Source organism: Podarcis pityusensis, assembly GCF_964106645.2.
Source record: "Podarcis pityusensis genome assembly, chromosome: 17".
NCBI lineage: Eukaryota > Metazoa > Chordata > Lepidosauria > Squamata > Lacertidae > Podarcis > Podarcis pityusensis.
Genome location: NC_138042.1, coordinates 8,735,432 through 8,759,861, shown reverse-complemented (window position 1 = coordinate 8,759,861; position 24,430 = coordinate 8,735,432). Strand labels below are relative to the sequence as shown.

At 44.9% G+C, this 24,430-nt stretch overlaps 2 protein-coding genes across 2 annotated transcripts; both read right to left on the bottom strand.

The window, feature by feature from the left end:
- Positions 1–14: 14 nt before the first annotated feature.
- RAD23A (RAD23 homolog A, nucleotide excision repair protein) lies at positions 15–13,756 on the bottom strand. The gene is given in 10 exon segments (XM_080988316.1): positions 15–1,847; positions 3,136–3,300; positions 4,350–4,399; positions 4,402–4,479; positions 4,700–4,775; positions 5,524–5,651; positions 6,704–6,759; positions 7,581–7,768; positions 8,103–8,264; positions 13,510–13,756. Coding segments are annotated over 10 exon segments (1,089 nt in total). The 5' UTR covers positions 13,582–13,756; the 3' UTR covers positions 15–1,733.
- A 1,318-nt stretch (positions 13,757–15,074) lies between these two features.
- Positions 15,075–24,279, bottom strand: CALR (calreticulin). Its single transcript, XM_080988427.1, has 9 exons — positions 24,092–24,279; positions 21,352–21,453; positions 20,820–21,023; positions 20,267–20,361; positions 19,259–19,468; positions 18,803–18,916; positions 18,333–18,476; positions 17,436–17,528; positions 15,075–16,207 (listed from the first exon to the last, which is right to left on the bottom strand). The coding sequence occupies exons 1-9, from the start codon at positions 24,177–24,179 to the stop codon at positions 16,007–16,009; spliced, it is 1,251 nt and encodes a 416-aa protein (XP_080844553.1). The 5' UTR covers positions 24,180–24,279; the 3' UTR covers positions 15,075–16,006.
- Positions 24,280–24,430: the final 151 nt, after the last annotated feature.

The window sequence follows — 24,430 nt, the reverse complement described above, 5'->3', positions numbered from 1 at the left end:
ACAATATCACACAATTTAGCAGTAATTTATGGCTTCGGAATTTATTTTTGAGGCATAGAGGCAATACTCCTGATCCCTCTGCAATGGGCATGTGCTGAGGAAAGAGTGGGACTCGAGACAGGATTGTTATGAGGGTAGAGGGGGGAGGCAGTAGTCAATTTCATGGTTCATCGAAGAAAACGGGGGTTTAGACAGGTGATACTGACAGTTTTATTGATGTTCAAACCAGCAACAATTTTGACCAACATTCCTATGATAAGGTGAAGGATGAGCTAAACTGGAGGAAACTCTGCAGTTCTGTGCCTGTGCATCTCAAGTTCAAGGTCAAGGTCAATTTCACTGGATATTTGAGACTGAAGCCAAGTACCAGATCAGCTTCCTGGTGAGATCAATCAGGATATGTTCAAGTGCAGTCAGTTCAAACTCAAGCTTCAAAAAGGTACATCAAAGCAGAATTTTCCTTTTTACATTTTCCTATAAAGATTTCCGAAAATATGTCAATTTGATATTTCCCACCAAATTAAAAAAGCAAAGCGCCCCCCCCAACGTTTAACAAAGAGATTCTGTATCCCCCCAATACTAATGGGTTTCCTTTAAGGGGGGAAAAAGTCCTTAAAATGCAAGAATCTTCCAAACAACAGGTAAATCAAGTTAATACTAGAAAATATTAATTTCCTTAAAACTTCCACAACACAGAAAATGTTCAAAATGGAATTCATTCAATGGACACAAGTGCCAAAAAGCCGCTTTTAAAAGACTCGCGTTTCAAGATGTTAATGTTAAAACAATTCGAAATCAAACTCTGCTGAGCAATGTGTTACATGAGTGATGAGCCCTGCTTAGGCAAGTCTGGGGAAGCGAGACGGCAAAGGCAGTCCAGCCACTTCTCCAATTCTGCAGAGTAGCCATGGGAAGTGGGATAAATTCAAACAGTCAAAGGGCCCCAAGGTAGGAAACCTGCTGTATCAAAGGGCAACTGTTCACCAGGCCCCAGTTTCCAGTGCTACTTCTGAGAATTAATTTAAGAAGAGTGCCAAAGAGCTGCAGTTACATGGTGGGTGGCTGCTTAGCAGAGGAGGATGAAAGGTAATACCAGGGCTGGGAAAGGGGATTTATGTGCAACATTACAAGGTATTCCTCCATCGTGGCACAGCCTCTTCAGTGCAAGCACAGCTATCAAAAAGATCATCAGAAGGCAGGTCACCCACCTAGTGCAAGCAGCTCTCTGGAACAGGGATGAAGCACTGAACTTCTTTCAAACGCCAGTGGAAAGGGAAGGGAATAATACTACTGACAGAATTAGCTGATGAGCCCAGACACATTTAGGCATTGTAGCACTGTGCATTGGTGAGGGGAGGGAGGGGGGAGGGATTTGCAAACAAAAGAGCAATCTGTTTGCACACACGCAATCAGCTCAGATGGGAGGAGGTCCAATCGAACCCATCTGCCATGTCAACCTTTCCCTGAACATCCTGCTTGCCGGTCTAAGGACTGTCGTGGGATGCAGCTGGGCTCAAATGCAGCCCTTGTTTTTTGGGGAGGGAAAGAGGAGAAGGTGCGTTAGTTCTGCTTTTTCCCCAGCTGCCCAGTTTCCAAGGTAGAGTATTTTCCTCCAGCCAGCAAAATTGCCTGGGACATTCTAAAATCATACCATTCCCCCATATCCCAATACGTGCCCCTTTAAATAAACGAATATTTATATAGAGAATTTTATATAAAACTCTTTTCTTTTATCACTCGTCATCAAAGTTCTGACTCAGCAGGAAGTTGGCCGCCAGATTCTCATTCTTCTCACAAGCAAAGTAGGCCTGGATCACCAGGCTCTCAGGGAAGCCCAAGGCCTTTAACTAAGGGTGGGGAAGGGAGAGAGAGAGAGAGAGAAAGAGGAAAGGAAGGAAAAAAGTTAGAAACGCTCTGATTGGCAACACTGTGCGTCCTACAATCTCACCTTTCCTGTAAGGAGCCAACTGCTGCCAACAATGATGATGATGATGATGATGATGATGATGATGATGATGATAATACACAGACCCCCTTATGGGAGATCCCAACATGCTTATCCTGTGTTGGGTCAGGTCTGGGCAAGGCAAGTACCAAAATAAGGACCATGGCACTCTACAGAATGGTTCACCACAGGAGCGGAGTAGGCAGACATCATTAGTAGGGTTAGCGTAATTATCAGTTCGGCTGCAAAAAAGGCTTGTTCTTGTGTTGTCACCCTCCGGACCTTTCATGGAGGAGGCACACGAAGAAGGGCCTCAGATGATCTCAGGGTCCGGGCAGGTTCATATGCTCCCATATTGTGGTATGCCCTTCCTCTTCAGTTGCCTCACACATAAGATATATATATATTTGCTCAGGCTTTCCCTGGCCCTTAAGACTGGACCTTGCTATTACTGAACTCTTGTTTTTATAATACAGCTTTACAGGTTCTTGTTTTTCTCTCTGCTTTCATGATACTGTTTTATTGTTTATTTGTTTGTACACCACTTAAAGATTTTAACATATTAAGCATATTTAGAAATGTCTGGGGTTTTTTTAGAATCAACAAATATTTCAGTACGGAAAACTGGCTTGTTTGGTGCAGAACTGGCTTATGTGTAACCATGGTTCTATAGCCTTAAAGAAAGACAAAAGCGAATGAAGCAAAACCCCATGTTCAGAGCTCACATGCCAATCAGCTTATTGCAAGGCTGCTTGCACTTCCTGCCCTAAATAAAGCTCCTGTGCTGCCCTCAGACTCTATTGTGGGGCTGACTAATCTGTGAGCCCTGAGGGAGTAGTTTCCAGCATCCCTGCCCAGTGGCAATGCTGGAGGTGGCTGGTGGGAGCTGGAATCCAACATTATCTGGAGGTCCACAGGTCAGCCAGCCTAGCTCTAGTCCACACAGCAAGGTGATGGGGAGTGACTTGTAATACTAGGCAATAACATGAAAGTCCCACCCTTTCCACTGTACCCACCAAGATGTCTCTGTAGCCTACAGGAACTAGCGCAAGACGTAGAGACCACCACCCTGGCCGCTTAACTGTTCTGTATCTCATGAGGGAGCAAATCCTACAGGGAGAAGCTCCAGTACAGAGAGCAAGGGACTTCCCTTCTTGTCCCTGCCCCAGGCCACTGCTCCCCTCTTTTACCCTTTCTATGGCTTCTTTTTCCTGAGGCGTGACTTGGATGTAATTCATCTGAGGGGCTTCCTCCCCAATAGCACCCATCTCTCCTTCAATGTCTGCGATGTCAGGTACTTCACCCAGTGGTTCATTGAGCATCTGAATGAACTGCTCCTGGTGTTGGCTGATTTGCTGGAGGAGGAGGAGGAAGAGAAGAACTTGCTGTTATCAATTAACACGTGCCTACACCCTGCGACCCCTCGGGGCCCCTGGGACAGCAAACCTCACACAAGCACCTCCAAAGGACACCAAACCCTCACAGGAGACCCTCCAATTCGAGGGGAAGAGAGGAGACCTGACCTGCCGTCCTTTTCTCCTACGCTGAAGTCCTCATTCTTATGCCACTGAATTTTCAAGTATGTTGTATTCATAATCCTCCTCCTCTAGTGCCAACAAACACTGCATCCACTGTTAAAGCTTGCCCATATATAATTAAGGCAAAGCAAAGGAAGATGACTGAGCCAGCAGTGATCACCCTAACCCAGGGGTCAGCAAACGTTTTCAGCAGGGGGCTGGTCCACTGTCCCTCAGACCTTGTGGGGGGCCGGACTATTTTTTTTGGGGGGGGGGGAATGAACGAATTCCTATGCCCTACAAATAACCCAGGGATGCATTTTAAATAAAAGCACACATTCTACTCATGTAAAAACACCAGGCAGGCCCCACAAATAACCCAAGATGCATTTTAAGTAAAAGGACACATTCTACTCATGTAAAAACACGCTGATTCCCAGACCATCCGTGGGCCAGAATCTAGAAGGTGATTGGGCCGGATCTGGCCCCTGGGCCTTAGTTTGCCTACCCATGCCCTAACCCAAAGCCTAGGGTAGGCAAATCAGGAGAACTGGGAGGAAACTGAGCCATGAGGGTTGGCAGCAACATTTAAAGTAGGAACCCCAGTGAAGCAAACACTCATCTGAGAAGTAGGATCTGGCTGTACAGGTCAATGACACGCAAACAATGCATACAACAGCACAAATGGTGCTGCCTAGCCAGGTTAGCATACCCAGTTGGCTCTGTTGTGCCTGCTTTTTCTGCTGAAATACCAAACAACAGCCCGAGAGATGCTACCCATGCTGGCACCAGCGGATCTCAGACCAGTGTAACTTTGACCCATCTGGTTGCTCCAAGGCTATCCCCAACTGACTAAGACAACAAACAAAGCCCGTCCACTCAGTTACCTGCAGCAGCTGAGGGTTCTCTTGGCCTAACTGCTGGAGCAGGGCTGGAGCAGAGCTGGGTTCTGCTGGATCACCTGACGCATGTTCTGGAACTGAGGCTGGTCTCGCAGAAATTCCAGAGGGTTCTCTCCTGTAGATGCAATGAGTGTTAAAGCCATGCATGCAAGCAGAACAGCAGCAAGTGGGGGAGGGGCTGGGCATGTGCATAGAGAGAGGAGTGCGTATGAAGGCCATCAAGGGGCAGCACTCTCCCAACATGCCACTAGCCAATGCACTGCAGCCTAGTTAGGCACAACTCCCCATAGTCCACCGCTCCCGTAAACTCTTTATATGAAAGGGGGGACACACACCTTCTGGTGCCGACTGCTCTTGAGGCTGGCTCTCCTGGATGGAGGCTCTCTCTGGTTCTGGGCTACCTGGGATACCCTGCAAAGTTAGAGAAAGCAAAGTTAACGGAACTTCTTCCAGATCATACACTTTTCAAGATTACATCCACAGCACACTAATGGCTACACTCAAAGACTGATGGTGTATGGGAACTGTTCAAGGCAAAACAAACTATGAAGGCAGTTTCTGTTGGGGCAAGACTTCCAGTGACAGGGGGGAACATTTCTCCTCTCCAGATTTCCTTGCCCAAGTCCAGTCGTGTCTATTGCCTGCTCACATCTCTTCAGTTTCAATTTTATTTTCCCGTATTATGTGACTAAGGATGTTTGGTTACACTGACAAAATGTTCATTCTGACGGGATTTTTTCTGACTTCCAAATTTAGTTTAATGTAGGAGTGCAAGGATTCAGCCCACAGCCCTTTGCAAAGTGTCCAACTAACCTCACAACTGTTTAGATAAAGCAAGCTCCCTGGTTGGCATCCGTGGTCTTCCTCTGTGCTATACTAAGCAGGGGAGACAACAGAGCAAGCAAGATGTACAGAGCTGAGAAACCAGTATGGCGTCATCCTTCTAGAGGACCTGCCTGAGATGGTTCAGAAAGCATGGTTCTCTGCCTCTTTCAAGCAACCCAGGCTAGCAACAGAGTTGCGGCGGCAGTGAGCAGAAAATGATTATAGCACACCAGTGAAGTGGAAGGGAAAGGAAGCCAGGAATATCCCTTGTAGAACAGGAGGAAAGCCCAAAATATATTGATGGGGGTAGAACAAACTCAGCATTTCTCCTTACCGTTAGCAGGTATTCCACAGCCCGGTGAGGGTTGTTGTAGCTGGCCCGTAGGGCTGCCGCCACCCGCTCTCGCTCATAGCCCATTGACATGATTTCATTCAGCATTGTCTCATACTCTGAGCCAGTAACTGGAAGCGGAAATGGAAGACAGTTTGACGTTAGGGGAAGAAAATGTGCAACTATTTCCACCTGACCCTTGCATATGGGAAGGGGAGCAAGATGGGCAGCTGGACTGGAAGGCAACAGGTCACTTTGCCATTGCCAGCATCCTCATTGCAATGTCTGCAGAACCAGGAAGCCTTGTACCTTTGGGGCTTTGAACACCAGTAAGTGCCAAAGCTTCAAATCCAGTTTCTATTCCCAGATCTTCAAAGTCCCTCTAATGGCTGAAAACAGAATTAAGATCTCAAGCCTCTTTCCACCAAGATAGACCACCCTCTCGAAAGCCCGCTGAGTTTCGCTACTAAATCTCATTCCCCTTACAGAACTGGAGGCAGCATCAGGATTCCAGGTTTTAACTACTAGACTGCTTCCAGAAATGGGGATGGAATCCAGAATTTCCAGTTTCCATGGCCATAGCTCAAGTGCTAGATGCTGCTCCTTATATAACACGGGCACAAAAGGGCAAGCAGGTGCCCACTATGCCGTAACCTTGATGGAAAGAATACAGGTATCAGTGGCTGATGACAGAATTTGGGGGTGAAATCTGCCGAACTGTTCCCACAAGCAGTGTTCAACTTTCAGACCCAGGATCCATCTTTAACCCTAACCTGCAACATGAGACCCACTTTAATTTTTTTACTATGTATGGTTTTCTTTTGCTGCCTTCTCTCCCCACACCCTACCCACCTAAAGAAGCCTAGAGCAAAAATGATGGTGCAGTCTCAGTTGCAACCCACTCATGGCTCCCAGCTGACGCTTGCATGCCGGATCCCCATGAAACAGTGGTGGAAGAAGAAGTGTTTTAACCACTAGAGACCATTAGAGGGCAGCACTTCCTAAGTTATCCCGTGCTGTACTGTATTTAGAAGTCCATCAACTATGGATCTGAAGACCATAGAAATTTACCAGTCAAAACAGCGGAATAGGGAGAGAGTGGTCCCAATCTTATAAGAGCAAACTGCAGCCAAGGAGCTGAGAGCTCTCCCCCGTGGCAAGCGAAGGAAAGGCGCTCACCTACCTAAAGTGGAAGCTGCATCATCTTCACGTCCCATGCTACCTGAAGAGGGAACAGAGCTGCAAATTTAAGAGAGAGAAATAGTAGCTGGGTCCTTTCAGATAACTGGCCAAGAAAACTGAAAATCCAAATATAAACTAAGCAACAGAACAGCTGGTTTCCCCTTCAGTCATACAATCTCTCTCCTACCCCCATGGCTGACAAACAGCAAGCAACTGCTTAGCCTAACGATTCTTACCACCACCGAGGCCTGGAGTGCAACTACAATCGCCACATTTCAGGGGTACTGTTCTGAGAGTGGGTAGTGGTGCTAAAACTGGTGGTACGAAGCTATGAAGCAACAGAGGCCAGGAGAGGAGGGCTGCTCACCCCCAAAACACATGCTCTTATGTACCTTCTTGTTTCCTGCCCCAATCCTGCATCCTTTTTATAGCCGTCTAATAACACCAGTTAGCAACCCAAGCTGCATTCTGACATCACAGGCCTTCACCTCCCTCTTCCTCTCCAAGACTCCAATCTCATTTGAGGCACCTAGGCTGTGTGGTTTGCAGCCCACTTTCAAACCCACTCAAATCTCCACGTGTGGAGAAAGAGTTTCCACGTTAAAGTCCTCAAACATAGAGGCAATAAAATCTAACAGCTAAACAAACACAAGACCACAACCGGCTGGTCCAAGTGATGGTAGGCTAATTCTGTGTCCCTTTAGCATCTGCTCTAGAAGTTATCCCCCAATCAGTTTACTCCAAACTCCAAACATTGGTGGATTTTCAGAACCAATCATGATTTCCAAGGCCTAGAATTTCTCCCTCCATTATATCATTCCAGCGTCACCTACAAAACAAATGAGAGTGCGGAGGGTGGCAGGGCAAGCCAAACTTACCCAACTGATTCCTGGGGGGAAACAGTCACTGTCTCTTCAGGAGGCTTCTCCTCACTTGTTGGAGTTCCTAGTGGGGGCGAAACAGTAGCTGCTCCAGGCAGCAGCGTCTGTCCAGAGGATGGTGTAGGCTCTGATGGGGGCGCTGCCTCACTTGGTGAGGGGACAGGAGCTCCTGAACCTGTTTTGTTCTGAACAGAAATTCAAAATGAGACTTAGAAGCAGATACAATGCATTTCTATCCCACAGAGAAAAGCAAAGGGGATTGACCTTCAAGTTAATTCTGAGAAACCAAGAGAAGCGACTCCTGGAATTTTCAATGCCCTGTAATCACCTTTCCTGGATGCGCCCACACCCCAAGGCTGAAGCTTGCACTGTCAGAAACATGCACCAAATCTGCTTCCCAGCACACCATCCTTTGAACCACAGCAAGGCGGGGAGGGGAGGGGAAGCTACTGAAGCAGAATCAGTCTTCTGTTCCCAGGAAAGCATTCCCATGAAGCAATGGAGCTGCCCCAACCATACCTTGGTGACCATCACCACCACAAAGTTCTTCTCATCAATCTTGTACTCCTTGATAGGGACATCATCACTCAGGATCTTGCCAGCATAGATAAGCTTCTGTCCCGACACTGGGAACGCTTCCTTGCCCTTTTCAGCCTCAATCTTCTCCTTAAGAACTCGGACCTGTGGGTCAAGACCAAACTGGTTCCACCATCTGTCTTGTACTGAACGCCTGAGAGTCAAACTTTTTCCACCCCAAGAAGCGTGGCTGTAGAGATATTTGAATTGGCCCATAAGCCACATTCTTCCAGCACAGTGAGCTCTGTTCCGTATCTAATGCTCTTTTGAGTACTGTCTTTACTCCCAATGAGGAGAGATGGGTTCAGAAAGTCCCTTTCTTCTAAAAGCTTTTAGGAAAGCCAAACCTGTTGCCCTGCTATCTAGAAATACCAAAAGCAAGAGTGGACACACACTTCATGGTACTTTCACCAGTTCAAAAAAACTATCCCCCCCCCCCAAGTACCATTAATAGGCAATCTTCCCAGCTTCTGGGACTGCTCTCCATTCCCACAAACACAGTACAGCTCCACACCTATGTAGGATTTTATGATTATATGGTGCTTGGCAGCATATAAACACCACATTCTGTACTACTGTCAAGGTTCAGGGAATCCTTTCGCTTCCCTGGTGGCAGCAAAAAAAGCAGCTGACAAGAAGAGTCCTTACCATGTAATTTATTCAGGATTTACAGAGTGAGACAAAGGAATGTAGTCCCTATCTATCAATGGTGTTGCTTCAGGTAAAGTCCCACCCCCCTACGTCGGCCCTATTCTACGTCACCCATGCGCCGGCTAATCTAAGTTTTCTGCCTCTGAGCTCTCTGTTCTACTACTCTCAAGGCATGCCTGGTTCTGGGAGGGGGTTGGTCAGGAATGCTTTCTAAAGACACTGAGTCTGTCAGCTGTCTCTTCCCTGGTGCTTTTTCTTCTTCCTGCTCTTCCAATATTTCCCAGCTTCTGCCCTCTGCAGCCTCTGAACTATACCCCTCTGCAAACCACTGTTCTAAATCTACACCAGACACAGGCAAACTCGGCCCTCCAGATGTTTTGGGACTACAACTCCCATCATCCCTGACCACTGGTCCTGTTAGCTAGGGATATGCCTGATCTATACTGTCCTCCTGTTCTCGGGAAGGTTCAGGAGAAGGGAGGGCACCATTCAGTCCAGCCCCTGACAACTACATTTGTAAGAACTCAATTGTTTCATGGGGCAGCACCCAATCTTTGTAACTCCCTGCCTATTGAGATCAAGCTGGCACCTTCACTGTACAGTTTTCAGTGCCTGTTCAAAAAATGTACCCAACGCTTAGAAAGTTGAACTAATTTTAGTATTTTAACTTTCGTATGTTTTAAATATGGTCATGGATTTTTCTTGATTTTCTTGCTTATCTTTTTGTAAGCCTCTTTGAGATTATTTTTGTTGGTTTTTTTTTACAATTAAGCACTGTATAAATTTTATGAAATAAAAGAATAATAATAAACAATCATCATCCAAAAACAGAAGGTTCAAAAAATGAAAGGAGGTCTTTGATTTAAACAAAAAAAACTTCCTTGATAGGGCACAGAAAAGCTTTCACCTTTGTGAACAGTCAGCAATTGCACCATGGTTTAGGTTAAAAAGGAATTTTGCAAGATGAGATTGCATAGGGAGGCCGTTGTCTTCTGCACTGTGTGGCTGTCTCTCTTGAATAAATCCCAAAGCTGTTTTACTTCTATACTTCTGTGCAGGGTGAGATGATGGATGAATGGTCCTACCCTGGCCGTACAGTTAAATTTTGATAAAAAGAACTCAGTCCACCAGGATGCAACATATACCTCGCACGAAAGGGATAATGCAGCTTGTGACAAATTTTTTATTTTTTTTTCCTTTCAAAAGGTCATGTTTGAGAATCCTTACTAAAACTGTTTTGGAACTTGAATCAAATCAGAACATGATAAAAGCTAGCAAATTGGTTAAGTTCAGGGCTTATTCATATGTAGGTACTGGTGTTTGAAAGGATTTACTTTGTTCCACTGAAGTTAAAAGCAAGTTGCGAGAGAGGCATGCCTCTTGACCCACAATAGGCAGAGACTGAAAAATAATAATGAATTCTTAGCAGTTACCACTCTTCATATGTGTTCTGCCAGGATTATATGACAAGGGAGGAATCAAGGTGATTACTCCAGATTTATGTCACTTTTAATATCTGGATTCATATTCAGACTCACTTCATTCAAAAAAAACCAGATGAATCAGTATAATGTTGAAGCAGAGGAGGCAGAAATCTACCTATAAATAGCATGGGTAATAAAATACATAAAACACTGATTTAAAAACAAAAACTGAGAAAAGATAGACATTGGTGGTGGGAAAGAAGCTACCAAAACAACAGTAAATATGACAGACTGTGCCCTAGGACAGCTGGTCATGGAACTGATCAGAAGAGTGGCAACCATGGACCTAATCTTGAGTGGTGCCAATGACCTGCTGAGAGATGTGGGTACCGTTGCACCAATTGGGAATAGTTACTATAGTGTTATCAAATTCAATTTATATACAGACAATTGCCAAGAAAACCCAAAAGTCACATTTGACTTCAATAGAGGGAATGTCCCAAAAATGAAGGAATTGGTAAAAATGAAGTTTAAAGGCAAAGTCAATAGGGTCACATCTCTCAAAATGTTCAGGGGTTGTTTAAAACCAAACTAGAAGCTCCGTTTAAATGTAAATAGCAAATCAAAAAGGTACCACCAGGGCCAAGAGGATCCCAGCATGAATAACAAGCAGAGTTAAAGAAGCTATCAAAGGCAAGAAGGCTTCCTTTAGAAAATGGAAATCTTGTCCAAATGAGAAGAAAACAGAACACAAACTTTGGCAAAAGAAATGCAACCGAACAATAAGGGATGCTAAAAAAGAATCTGAAGAGCATCTTGCTGAAAACATAAAGACTAACCACAAACAATTATTTAAATACATTGAAAGCAGGAGACTGGCTAGGGAGGCAGTTAGTTGGACCTTTGAATGACAAAGAAGTCAAGGTATGCTGAAGGAGAAAAAGGAGATTGCAGAGAAGCTAAATGAATTCTTTGAACATATTCTGCCTGCACAGTAGAAGATATATGGGAGACCCCTGTACCTAAACTAACTTTTAGAAGGGAACCTGCCAAACTGAGGCAGTTAGAGGTGAAAAGATACAAAGTTCTTATAGGCCCTTATTGAAAAATAAAATTTGACAATTGCTGGGTCTGGATGGCATCCAGCCAAGAGTTCTGAAGAAACTCAAATGTGAAAATACTAAACTTCCAACAAAAAGATGTAACTTGTTCCTAAGATACCTGCCTCCATACCTGAACACTGGAAAATGATCAATGTAGTGCCATTTCACAGGGAGGGAGGGGGGACTGGGGCAGGGGTAATCCTGGAAACCACAGACTGATTAGCTTAGCATCTCTTCCAGAAACTGGCTGAAAGCATTGTTAAAGATAGAATTACCAAGCATTCAGAAGAACAAGTCTTACTAAAGCAGAACCAGCATGGCTTCTGTAAAGGTAAGTCCTTTCTTACTAACATTTTCAATTTCTTTGAGAAATAAGCATACAGATTAAGGTTACCAGATGTCTCCATTTCCCAGGGACAGTCCCTGGAGTTACAAATCGGTCCCCTGACAAAATCCATCTATTTAGTAGGAAGTTGAAAAGTGTCCCCAGATTCATTGAAAAAAATCTGGTAACCTTAATATAGATAGAAGTAACCCAGTTAACAAATACTTTTTTAAAAGCTTTTGACAAAGTACATAAAATACCTTATCAAAGACTCCCAAGCAAGGTTAGCAGTCATGGAATAAGAGAGGTGCTCTTGTGGATCAGTAATTGGTTAAAAAGCAGGAAGCAGATAGCAGGAATAAATGGACAGTTCTCCCAGTGGGAGGGATGATACAAAGTGGAGTCCTCCAAGGTATTGGTTACCTGTGTCATTTAACTTGTTCACAAATTATCAAGGAGCAATGAAGTAACCAAGTTTGTTGATGACGCCATTTTTTTCAGGATGGGCAAAAAAATAATAATCTTAGTTTCACACATACATTTATGGGGTCTTAACTAGAAGCAACTGACCAGGAACAAGATGGATAGCTTGATAAATATATTGACTAAGAGTGCAGCAGCTGTGAAAAAGGTGAATGCCGTGCTAGAGATCACTAGGAAAGGGATTGAAAATAAAACTGCTAGTATCGTAATATCTTTATACAAATCTATGGTGCAACCACACTTGGAATACTGGGTACAGTTCTGGTTCTTCCTTCCTCTTAATAACAGAACTTGGGACCGTCCATTGAAGCAGAATATTGGAAGGCTCAGGACAGACAAGCGAAAGCACTTCTTCACATGGCACAGAGTTAAGCTATAGAATTTGATCCCGCAAGAGGTAGCAATGGCTACCAACCTGGATGGTTTTAAAAGAGGATTAGGCATTGATAGAGAATATGGTGATCAATGGCTTCTAGTCATGGTGGCTGTGCTCTACCTTCAGGATCAGAGGCCATATGCTGGAAGTAACAACTATGAAAACAAAATGATGCCAAAATAACCAAAATGTAAGCCAGTAGGTTGCACTCATGTTCTGCTTGCCACAGCCTCTGTGAGAACAGAATATGGGACCACATGTGTCTTTGGCCTGGCCCAGCAAACTCTTATTATGTTCTTGATGGGGGGGGGGGTTTCAGGACTACAAATACAAGGCAAGGCACCCAGAATAGGAGATACTAATTCGGAAATCACCAATCTGCATTTGATTTTGAATTTAAGCACGTGCTGGGAAAGCTAGCGTAGGGAGGAGGGGGTGGAAATGGGAGCAGCCCCTTTATAGATGTTGGTGTAACTATGTGATGTAACAGGATGTGTATGTGGAATTAAGAATAAAGCACGACTGGAAGGAAGGCGCCCGGGGCGCGCGCGCGCGTGTGTTACGTGCCCAGCAGCGAACAGATCCTTACGCCAGTAAGGATCAAGGACTGTGGCTACACGTGTGTATTGAGAGAGACCGCGCGCCTTCGAGAAACCCCTACTTGACAGCTTTTCCTGTGTGAGCTTTGTGGCAAAACAAACGACGCTGTTCTTTAAGGACTAAATTCTAGATCGGGAGAAGTTGGAGGATCGCCTCTGTAAGGCGACCCGGGGGTGGACTGCTTCCCTTTCCCTTCCCACCTCTCGAGGAATCTCCTACGAACGAGAGGGGGGGATCTGGAAAGCGAGAGGCGAGAAGTACCGCCCGCTGAACCTGCAAGGCGAAAGGGGGCTCCTGGCGCAAGAGGGTTGGGGGCGCTGAAGAGGCCGGGGGAAGGAGAGGGGGGTGGGGAAGGGGAGGAGGAGGACGACGACCCGCCGCCCCTCACCGTCTCGTCAGGCTCCATGCGGATCTTGAAGGTCTGCTGCTGGAGGGTCTTCAGGGTGACGGTCACCGCCATGGCGGGCGGGAAGGAGGGAGGCAGGGGAGAGGGCGGCGGCGGCGGCGGCGGCGGCAACTGGCGGTTCCTCCCAACGGACTCAGCTGGGGGTCCCCCACAACAACATGCAACTTCACGACGCCGCCATTTTAATCGCGTCCGAGCGCCGCTTCCGCTCCCTGACGGGCCCTTCCCACGTGACAGGGGCCAAGGAAGACAGGCCGAGGTGTTCCTTAACCATAGAGTCAGAAAGGGTAGAAAACGCACGCACGCACACGCACGTTTCCCGGCTTCCGCTTCGTTTCGGGGATTTCCGTTTCGCGCGCCTTCTGCGCAAGCGAGTAACGCCGTGGGGGGAGGGGGTGATTTAAGTTGGGGGTCGCTTTCGACGGGGATTTCTTTTCTGGCCCTCCAACGTTAAGGAACCAAGAGAAAGTGATGCGGTGCGATTTTCCCATGGGAGGACTCGGGGTTTACTTCCGAGTAGGCGCCTCCAGCCTGTAAATATTGACAGGGCGACTGTACAATGCACGACTGGTGCTAGTTCCCCATCGCCTCCATGCCACCCTTAATTATGGGTATATTTGAGTTTCCATTGCGATTCGGTATTTTCCCCAGGCGAAGCAAGGTCCTTGTGCAGTACAGCATCAGCTACTGACTTTGCCTCTCTGTAGGGTATTAAAGGCAGCCGTTACATTTGCATGCCAGGTGAAAGAATGGCTCTAAATGTTAGCAATGATGTTGATTTCAGACAGCAGAAGCAGGTCTAGAATTTTGTACTGAATGGGAGCCCAGTCACGTGACAAGGACACTGACCATAGCTTTCCTTCCATATGGGGGAACTTCACCAAAGCAAGGCTGAATACTCAAAAGTGATTATCGTATTTTTCGCTCTATAACACGCACCAGACCATAACACGCACGTAGTTTTTAGAGGAGGAAAACAAGAAAAAAAATATTCTAAACGAAATAGTGGATATATGATTTTTGTGGTTCATGCTGTGGCCACAGACATGTGATCTGACAGTGAGTTTGGAGTAGCCCAATGCAAAAATCCTGAGGATCCATGCTTTGTAACCACGGAGGAGGGAAGGAAGGGGAACCATGGATCCTCTGCTCACGGCTGCAGCAGATCCCCCCTGCCACCCGCAGGCAATCGCTCCATAACACACACAGACATTTCCCCTTACTTCTAGGAGGAAAAAAGTGAGTGTTATGGTGCAAAAAATACGGTATTCTAAAAGGAAAACCTTGTGCTAGAAAGTAACTCAATTCCTCATTGACAAGGACAGGCCACAGCAGCTTTCCATAGGATGGGATGATAGCTTCAGGTAAGAGTCAACTAGAGAGTAGCCATGCTATCATTTATTTTCTACTATCCTATATTCTCTTTCAAAAGTATAATTTTATATACTCTTAAGCCACTTTTTGGCAAGTGACCTTGCTTTGCTATGGAGCACATAGTAGCTCAGAGTACAATGATCATCCAAACACAGTACAACACAACAAATCTATTTATGGGCCAGACATGAAGTTTAATTTAATAGAAATTTTCTTCAATCTTCCATACATTCAAGTGTGAACAAGTGAGATGACTCCTCGTGTTAGTCTCTGCCTCCATAGGCTCTTCAGTTCCTAGCTCTCTGCCCGGACACATCTAAAGCAGAAATTTATCACCCCCCACCCCTAGTGATCCTCCAGCTGAAGCTCTGCAATGACCACCACCACACCCTGACACACACAAGGCTGTCATATGAAATATCTAAAAGCTAAGGGTGCCATCCAAATTGGGTTAAAAGTAATAGTTTGCTTTGCCCATTGCACTTTGTGCTTTTTTAAAAAGCACCTGATTTGTCTAATGAGCACAGCAGCAAAAGTGACCGGTACTACTCTTAGAACAAGACAGGATGTCAACATCCATTGTCTTACACATCATACAATACTGGTTGTCTCAATTTTGTTCTCCTGGAAGCCATCTAATATTCCATTCCCAGGTATCCCACCCCTTTTAAGTATGAAACCACCATTTGGAGCTTCAAGTATCTTAAAAGGATAAGCAAAAGGGCAGGCAATACAGGGGAGTTCTGCTTTATGGACATCCATTTCTGGAGGGTGACTGGAGTCAAACTTTTGTGAAAAAGTGGCCATATTCTTTAAAAAAAAAAAAAGATGGTCAATGGCATCATCCCCATTTCAAAGGGTTATGTTCCTACAGTTAGCCACCTTAGGACGCAGGTTCTAGTTCTCCCTCTACACACATGAATGAATAACTGATGACATTTGGGAAGAGGGTTAAGACAAACAAACACACCAATAAAAAAAAAGTTCTTTTGTCTCATAGAGACATTACTGTTATCCCCTCTCCTTTGTTGGGTTCAACCAAGCAGACTGCATGGTACAGGCCCAGGGCGAGGCTCAGCCAACAAGCACACCTAACCACCCCTAATCACAGCTCATCCTTCAGTGGGCCATCTGTTTCTTCCTCCTCATCCTTTTCTTCCTCTTCCTCCTCATCCTCTTCATCCTCCTCATTATCTTCACCCTCCGGCTCATCGTCTCCTTCCTCTTCTTTCTTCTTCTTGTCTTCTTCCTCCTGCTTCTTTCGTTGCTCCTCATCCTGCTGCTCTTTCATTTTCTTCTCAGCATCCTAGTGACAATTTAAAGGGATATATGTTCTTGAATAGAGGTTATCATGTTAAGTAGGACTCAGTAGTATGGTGCTAAAGGCTTGAAAACCATGCAGCTGCCCTCATCTCTCAGCAATGATTGTCATAGAACATATAACTTACAGAAGTTAGGCGATTGCTACAAGCTTTGAGTGTTTGTTCATTCCATAATTAAAACTCATGGAGGGCAGATAGATGAACAAATACATCAACGGATAGTAAGCCAAAAATCAAACCTCCATATTTAGGCTGGCAACTTCCCATTTGTGCACAATTGGCAAGGGGGCAGAACAGGGCAGGCTTATGAACATCCCATTGACAGACGCAGTGCCTCTGAATGAAACTTCTCCATGTAAATGGGGAGTTGCTCACATATGAACGGGGGAAGGCCATCACTTCCATACCTTACCCCTGTGTTTGACAAGGCATCTAGCTATTGAATAGAGAAGCCTGAGCCTTGGCTTGGATCCACCAACTAGCTTAGTTTTCTATATCCCACCCTTCAGCATACTATACTTCCAGGGCTAATCATGAAGTATTAAAGAACATACGTAATGATAAAAAGTAAGGGGCAGCAAAATAAAAGCAGTTGAAAACAAATTTGATCTCAGAATAGAATCAGAGTTGAAAGAGACCTACCCCCCACAGTAGGGCTGGATGATATTTGGTTTTGAATAGTGTGCCATATTGCTAGCTAAATACTGTGACATTACAAACATTGTGGTATATCAGTATAAGGATGCAACAGCACTGGCTGGCTTCATGGTTTTTTCCTGTATCATTTTTGCCAGCGCCTGCTTTTATGATTCACTGCCCCCTGCTTGAGGCAGGGCAGAGCTGAGCAAGCAGAGCTAATACGGGCTGCAGGAATTGAGAGAAGCATTGGTTGGCTTCATAGTTTTCCCCACATTGCGATTTTTGCAACACACACCAGGATTCACGTATTTTGCAAGGTCAAAAATTATGAAACCAGTAGCACAATATGGACTTCAAACTGGTTTTCGATGATGTATCATAGAAGGAATGAGATTGAAGCCAAAAGTCACCCTCAACATTTTAACATAGTCCATAGCAGTTTCTAAAGCTCAGAATCTGGAACTTGCTCAATTTGGAGATGATTATTCATTTAAAGCACTTTACAAAACCTAGGTAAAACAAGATGATGTGGTGACGACCCTGGCCATAAGATCTAGAAAAATGACTCCTCACCTTAGTGGCACCCCAGGTTTCATTGCCAACTTCTTCAGCAAATTTCTCATCATCAGTAATCAGGAAGTTGTCAAAAATGGTGCCAGACTTGACCTGTAGCAAACAACAACAATGAGCTCCAATGTTTCTACATAACTCTAGGTTTCTCGGACAGCTTATAAAGCAATGAAGTGTTTCAGCATCATTTCCAATCACACTGTAAGTTGGTCTTTAAATCAGCCATAATTTCTCCAGGTTCATTTAAGTATTTACACTCTACCTTTCTCTCATAAATCCTGCAGCTGAACACAGAATAAGACATCACAAAATTGCCAATGGCAGCTGCTGCTTTTGATACCACATTTTGAATCAAGACCACCTTAATAGCATAACTATTACAGTCTTGGATAAAGACTGTTTATATGTTCTCTTTTATTACATCATAGTTATGGTATTCCTGTAATTTGGTGTCTGTTTGGACACAAAACTGCCTTAGATTTGAGACTGCTCACAACTTCTATTAACATTTATATTACTTATTTCAATAATTTTTATCCTGCTTCCCCACTATAAATGAATGCTTGAGAAAATTGGCAGCTATCAAGTTAATATGTTTTCTGTTAAGTTATAGTTTTCTATGTCATCAAAGCATACACAACAGGAGTATATACAACAATCCTGAAAGTCAGGAATGCCACCAATAAATCCAGAATACATTCAGATGTTGGGGCAGGAAGCACTGGAAAAACAAGAAACTATGCAAACTTGCATCCTTATATAACATTCTTCTATGCTTAACATCTGACCTGAACTTTTTAATAGTAAGCTTCTGGCCAGGTATATGAATGTGGTAGCTTCTCTTATGTTGTTTGTTGTGAACTGAGCATGGAGAAGTGGGATATTGTTTCAAGAACTCACCTGCCACAAGTCCAAGCCAATGACACCAAAGTTTTCAAAGAAGTAAAGGTCGGGATCCGGAGTGTACTCAGGATTATCTATCTCGGGATGAATCCATTTCCCTTTGTAGTTGGGGTTGTCTATCTGACGAGGTTTCCACTCCCCCTGCAAAAATATAATAAAAAATATAGGAAATCCAGAACCTATTACAACTGACACACAGAGCCATTTTTAAAATAAATCTCCAATACTTGTGGGCCAGGACGTTTGATAACTTAAGCATGGAAGGGACAAAAGAATAAAAAATGAATGGTTTACATTAATTCCAGTTTTAATTAAACCTTATACATGTATGTGTACATTCCACATAAGGCTTCTAAGACTGCTTTCTTTTAGAAGTCTTAATTAATTAGAGGCACTTAAGTGAGGAGTTTGGTGATGTGGCTTTAAAAATGAAAACATCCAACACTGCAGCCTTAGCCACTATTTACCTTGTATTCTGGATTTTGGATTACTGGTGGTTCCCACTCGCCATCCATCTCTTCATCCCAGTCCTCAGGCTTCTTGGCATCAGGATCAGGAATATGTTCTGGCTTATCCCAGTCCTGAAAACAAGTTGGGGGGGGAAACAGGTATTAGGCAACGTTCTCACCCAACCAAGATCAGTATTGCCTTCCCGCATTGCAGGGGTTGGGCTAGATGACCCTCAGGGTCCCTTCCAACTCTACAATTCTATGATTCTGCACAGCTATCAGTTGAAGCTACAGTGTCACAATCTCTTCTCACCCACTCACAAAGAACGTAACCATTTCCCCAGCTCCCTCTTATTGTCTACCCCACAGCTGAAACTCTGGTTTCAAGTCTGGTGCCTCTGTTTACATCTGTTTACATTGCTCTTAAGTGCTGTGCATATTGTTGGTGCTATACCACCACTAGTACACACTAACCTCTGGTTTTGTGTCTTCAGGATCATCTATCTTTGCTCTTTCATCCCAGTCATCTGGTTTCTTTGCCTCTGGATCCTTAATTTTCTTGGGAGGCAGGAAATCCCAATCATCCTCCAAGCTGCCAGACTCCACTTTGTTGTTGTCAATCTTTACTTCATATGTGTTATCAGGCCGCACGATGAGGGTATAAAGATGTGTAAACTCGTCATCCTGTCAAAGGAAACAGCTTAAAACTGAGGATAACAGATTCCCTTTAGCCTAGGGTGGAATGCTTTTCAGCAAGAAAAAAAAGGCAGATTTAAGTCAAGCTTCCCACTGATACTGCATACATTTCCTAAACTATGGCACAAGTCTGACTACTAAACCATGTTAATTTACAACTAAACAGAGTATTATTTACACAGCTTCATTTTTAGAACTAGGCTTTGCATCACTATCACACTGAATACATTTTGCATGCTTTCATTTTTAACCTATGGGGAGTGCATTATTCCCATAGAGCCTCAATGGTGAACAATTAAATGTCAAAACCTGCACACTGGGCAATTCTCCTATTTCCAAACAATTAAATGCCCACAATTGTTTGAGGCAAGGCTGAAGTTTCTGGGTAGATTCAGAGTAGTATTTTAATGATATAAAAATGAATGTTAGAATGTAAATAGTTGCATCTGCTAAATGAACAAAAGTATAAATTTAGACAAAAGCCTCATTTAACTCTCTCTCCCTATATATATGTATGTCACAGAGCACCAACAATGTTAAATTAGTAAGAAATTTCGTACAGTATTAAAAAAATTCTTCCCAATGGTAGGCCTACGCAGAGTAGCTCCATTGAAAATAATGACCAGTGATCTCATTGGGTGCAGTCCAACAATAACTTTGGGGAATACAACCTAATATCTGGTTTGATTTAATTAAATATCAATTCTATCCATTTTTAGCCATACTGCTTTCTTTCTAGGATCAGAATTTCAAAAGGACTGCTCGGTTAGGTCTCCAGACACTCACTTTACAACGGATGTCCTTATTGATTAAGACATTTTTGCCTTTGTAGTTGAAGATCACATGAACTTTCTTGGTACCTGGGCCACAGATATCAGGACCTGCATTGGAGACAAAGGGCATAGGATTCATAACAGAATTAAAATGGGGGACCACACCCAGACGATCAAAAGTGGGCAGCAAGCATTCAGTTCAGTCTCAGACTAACACCACAATGCCCACTTACAAGAATACAGAAAATACTCAGTTCACTACTGCATAGCTTAATCATTCCCCAATAACAAACGATATTTCTCAAATTAGGTGCCATTCCAAAAGCAGACCGATGTAAGTGTTGTAGAAGGGTTTCCAATGCTTGCCTAGCACCATGCAAGGCTATACCCCCTGCCCTCTAAAAACCAAACACCATCATGTCCATTTACTAGCATACATGGAGGAGGCCCAAGGGAAGGAGCACCAACCCTCAATTTGCCGCATGGGCCTCTTGTTGACCCCCTCCTACAGCCTTACAGATTAGCAACCGCCCAGACAAGTATGTATTTCAAGCAAGCGCACTCACCAAACATGATGTTGTACTCAGAATCCCCATGCATGTCCTCTTGGTTCAGGGTTGAGGGGAAGAGTTTCACATAGCCACCTCCACAGTCAATGTTTTGTTCATGTTTCACTGTGAACTGGACCACCAGGGTCTTATCCTTGTTGCTGAAGCGATCAAAGGTAGCAGAGAGTGCATAGAAACGAGCATCCTGACTTGTCTGAAGTCCTGGGAAGATGAAACACAGTCAAGGTGTATATAAGAGACAGGGATATCATTATAGATGACAATAGTGTGCAAATCTGATTACACAATTCCTTCACAGAAACCCTCTCAAGTTTTTTATTACCTGGGGGACCAGAAGTGGAAAAATAATCCAATGTTTACAAGTCTGTCTACAAAAGTTGTGGCAAGTGAAAATTCAGGGATGGCCTGATATACTACCATTTAATAAGGCAAGCCTGATCCTGTGCAACACTGCAATCATCACCTTCAGATTTAGGACTCCATTTGTGACTGAATTAAGAGAACACAGTCCTCCAGAACATCTCCTTACCTTTGTCTTTCTCTGCATCTCCATAGAATTTGCCAGCAGTAAGCTTGAATTTACCATAGTCAGACTTGTGCTTTGATTCTACCCAACGGTTTGTCCAGGCATCTAAAAGGAACGAAAGGAACACATTTTGAAACTAAAGAGCTACAATGATTCACCACATACATTTGGTTAACACTGGGCTACAAATGCTCCCAAGACCACAGAGGGCAAATAAAACCATTCAAATGCAACATGTGGCACAAACATTTTTTTCTGTTCAGTTACAAAAATAATTTTTGCAACAAGCTTACAACGTTTTTGCAATGTTGCAGTGACCCTGTACAAGGAAGCAAAACGTCAGTCAAAATCAGTCAGTTTTGGTTGCAAAAGTTCAGGCCCCACCTTGAATCTTTTAAAATCAACTTACCACTCAACTTGAAGCAAGCTAAAATGGATACAGTAATGGACTATCTGGTATGATGACTACAGGTATGAGCTGGGTCCAAAACCTTGCTCTTGGCCATGACATGTAATGGCAGTCCCCGGACAAGACAGTCTCAGGACAAATGCCCAACACAACATCTACTTTGCTTGAAGTGATTTAGCATATAATGGGCTGTGACAGATTTATATGTGGCCAACATCCCAATCCCTTTTCAATGCTGTGATGCATATGAAATCTGTATGCTGATTCTGCTTTACTTGTTATTAGATGACTTCCCCTGTTGGCTACTGCAGCTCTTGCCAATCTGGCTCACACCAGGTATTTTGGGAGCACAATTCCCCAGCAGGCATGCACCAAGTTAGTGAATTGTGGTTTACTAAATGGTCCTGTTTTTGTGGGTTCCCTTGATCTTTCCACCCAGCCAGATCTACTTCACAAGGTTGTGGAAGATCAAGTTGGCAACATGAATTTGACCCATAGCTCATTAAAAGGGTGAAATGCAAAAAATGAGCAAATTCTGATCATGTGTAAGTTAACACATTGAACACAAACTGAACTAGAATTTGTTAAGATAAAACACTTGTCTTAACCTGCAAAATCCTGGCAACAATTTCAGCAGTGAATAAGAACATGCTTTGCCTGATCACTGCAAATGCAAATGATCTACCTAATTTCTATCTGCCATAAATTGCCTACATATAATATGCTACAACAGAAAAGCAGTATTAGCACCTTCACTTTTGGGGTACTGGTCCCATTTAAGACAGGGCACTGCAACTGCATGGCTTTCTAATGAAACTGCTTTGCTATGAAAAATTAAAAAATGTGTAATTAAAAGTGTTCAGATCCACAAATGAAATGATTAAGACATAATCCTATATGTGTCAAAACCATATGCCAATGTGTTAAACATGGTTTACTCCAAGTTAAATGGATGAAGACTGCAGCTTAAATCTCTACAAAGAGGAACAAAAGAAAATGCATGTCAGACGCTCCACAGCAGCTGGGCCTCAATACTGGCAATTTTAACTGTATTATCAAAAGGCTCTACTGGACAATAGTTGACTCCAGCAGTGGTATACCAAAAACTAGTATTGAGGTGCTGAAACAATCCAAACAGCTTCCACTCCTATCTTGCACCAACACCCATTTCTATCCTTATTGCCATGCACATAACACGAAAACCACATTTTTGTAGAGTTCTTAAGAGAAAAACCAGCTGGCAGTATCTACACTGCTTTTCAATTCTCTACACCAGGATGCACCTGTCATTTTCGATACTCCAGCAATGGGCGGTCTGTGTGTTCTAGAGACATCCCCACAGCGATCTATTTAGTCCGTGTTCTATATCCCCATGGCCCCTGCTGATTATGCCTTAATTACCAACTCCCCATCGCATCCCAGGTCTAGACTAGACACAACAAGACCTACGTCCTTGTCACACATGCAGTTAAGGTGGCATCCTCCCCAATGTGTATGCATGTGTGTGTGTTGGGGGGGGATTATAGCAGGTTCCATCACATCTGCTAGCTTCTCTCAAGCGAGGCTCTTAAAAACAGCAACTCAAAGGCAGCATATGAAGCTGCTCCTGTGAAATGTGAAGAGTATTGGCAGGCTGAGCTGCTCCTGAAAAAATGGGAAGGAGTGTGACAGAATGAATGCATGCTTCGCACAAGTTCCCCCTCTTAAAGTGCAAGGCTTCTTAGATACCCATTTTTACCTGGGGGGGGGGGGAGAAGCCATACGTTCCTCTCTACATCCTGCCCTTCATGTGACAGGATCCTGGAGCTCCCAAGGAAGCAAGCAAGCCCCTTTTCACTCCCTACACCAGCCTTAAGGGACGCTTTCTTCCTCCTGGTTCTGACAGCTGCAGCGCTCGCCCCCCCCCCCCCCCACTTCCCCGAAACCGAAACCCGGCCCGCTCCCAGTCGTGCCTCGGCCTTTGCTGGCCTAAGCCGCAGAGGGGCCTCCACCCCTCGGGGCCCACCCCTCCACCCCCAAGATGGGAATAACGCCGACCCCGTCCACCCTCACGAAGCCGCATCGCGTGGAAATACTCGGAAGGGCTGCAAGGAAAGGCGAATATCGCGATCCTGTCATACGACACTTGACAATTCGAGGGGGGGGGGCAGAGCCTCCTAAGATGGCGGGGGGGGAGCAATTACATCGACCCCCCCCCCGCCGCCGCCTCCTCTAAGCCTCTCCTCAGGCGGCACAGCCCCAAGCGAGGCCCGAACCCCCGCGGCCCAAGGGAAGCCCACCCGGCCCCCGGGAGCCTCCAACCCGGCCCCCCAGCCAGCCAGCAGCGACCCTCACCTCCGTCCCCGAATTCCTCCCTGAAGTACTGGGCAGGCCCGGCCGACGCGAGAGCCAGCAGAGAGCAGAAGGCGAAGAAGGGACCCATCTCCCTGCTTAGATTTTATTTCCCCGCGAGGCGGCCCTTTCAAGAAGAGCAAAAGCTTCGGTGACGGACACCGACGACAGAGCAACTGCGGCCGGCGAGGAGCTTTCGGTGCCCTTTTATAGGGCTCTCCTCCGAACGCCCGCCCACGCCGCGCTCCGATTGCTCCATCCGGCCCCGGCCGCGCGGCCCCGGCCCCTCCATTGGTCCGCCGGCAGCGCGGCGGGCTGGGCGGCACCCCCGAACGTTGGCGT

Coding starts and splice junctions, on each gene's coding strand:
- CALR (XM_080988427.1), bottom strand. CDS start 24,179: ATGGGTCCCTTCTTCGCCTTCTGCTCTCTGCTGGCTCTCGCGTCGGCC. Junction 21,024..21,351: donor AGATGCAGAGAAAGACAAAG/GTAAGGAGATGT, acceptor TCATCTTCCCAG/GACTTCAGACAAGTCAGGAT. Junction 16,208..17,435: donor AAACCTGGGGTGCCACTAAG/GTGAGGAGTCAT, acceptor AATTGTCACTAG/GATGCTGAGAAGAAAATGAA.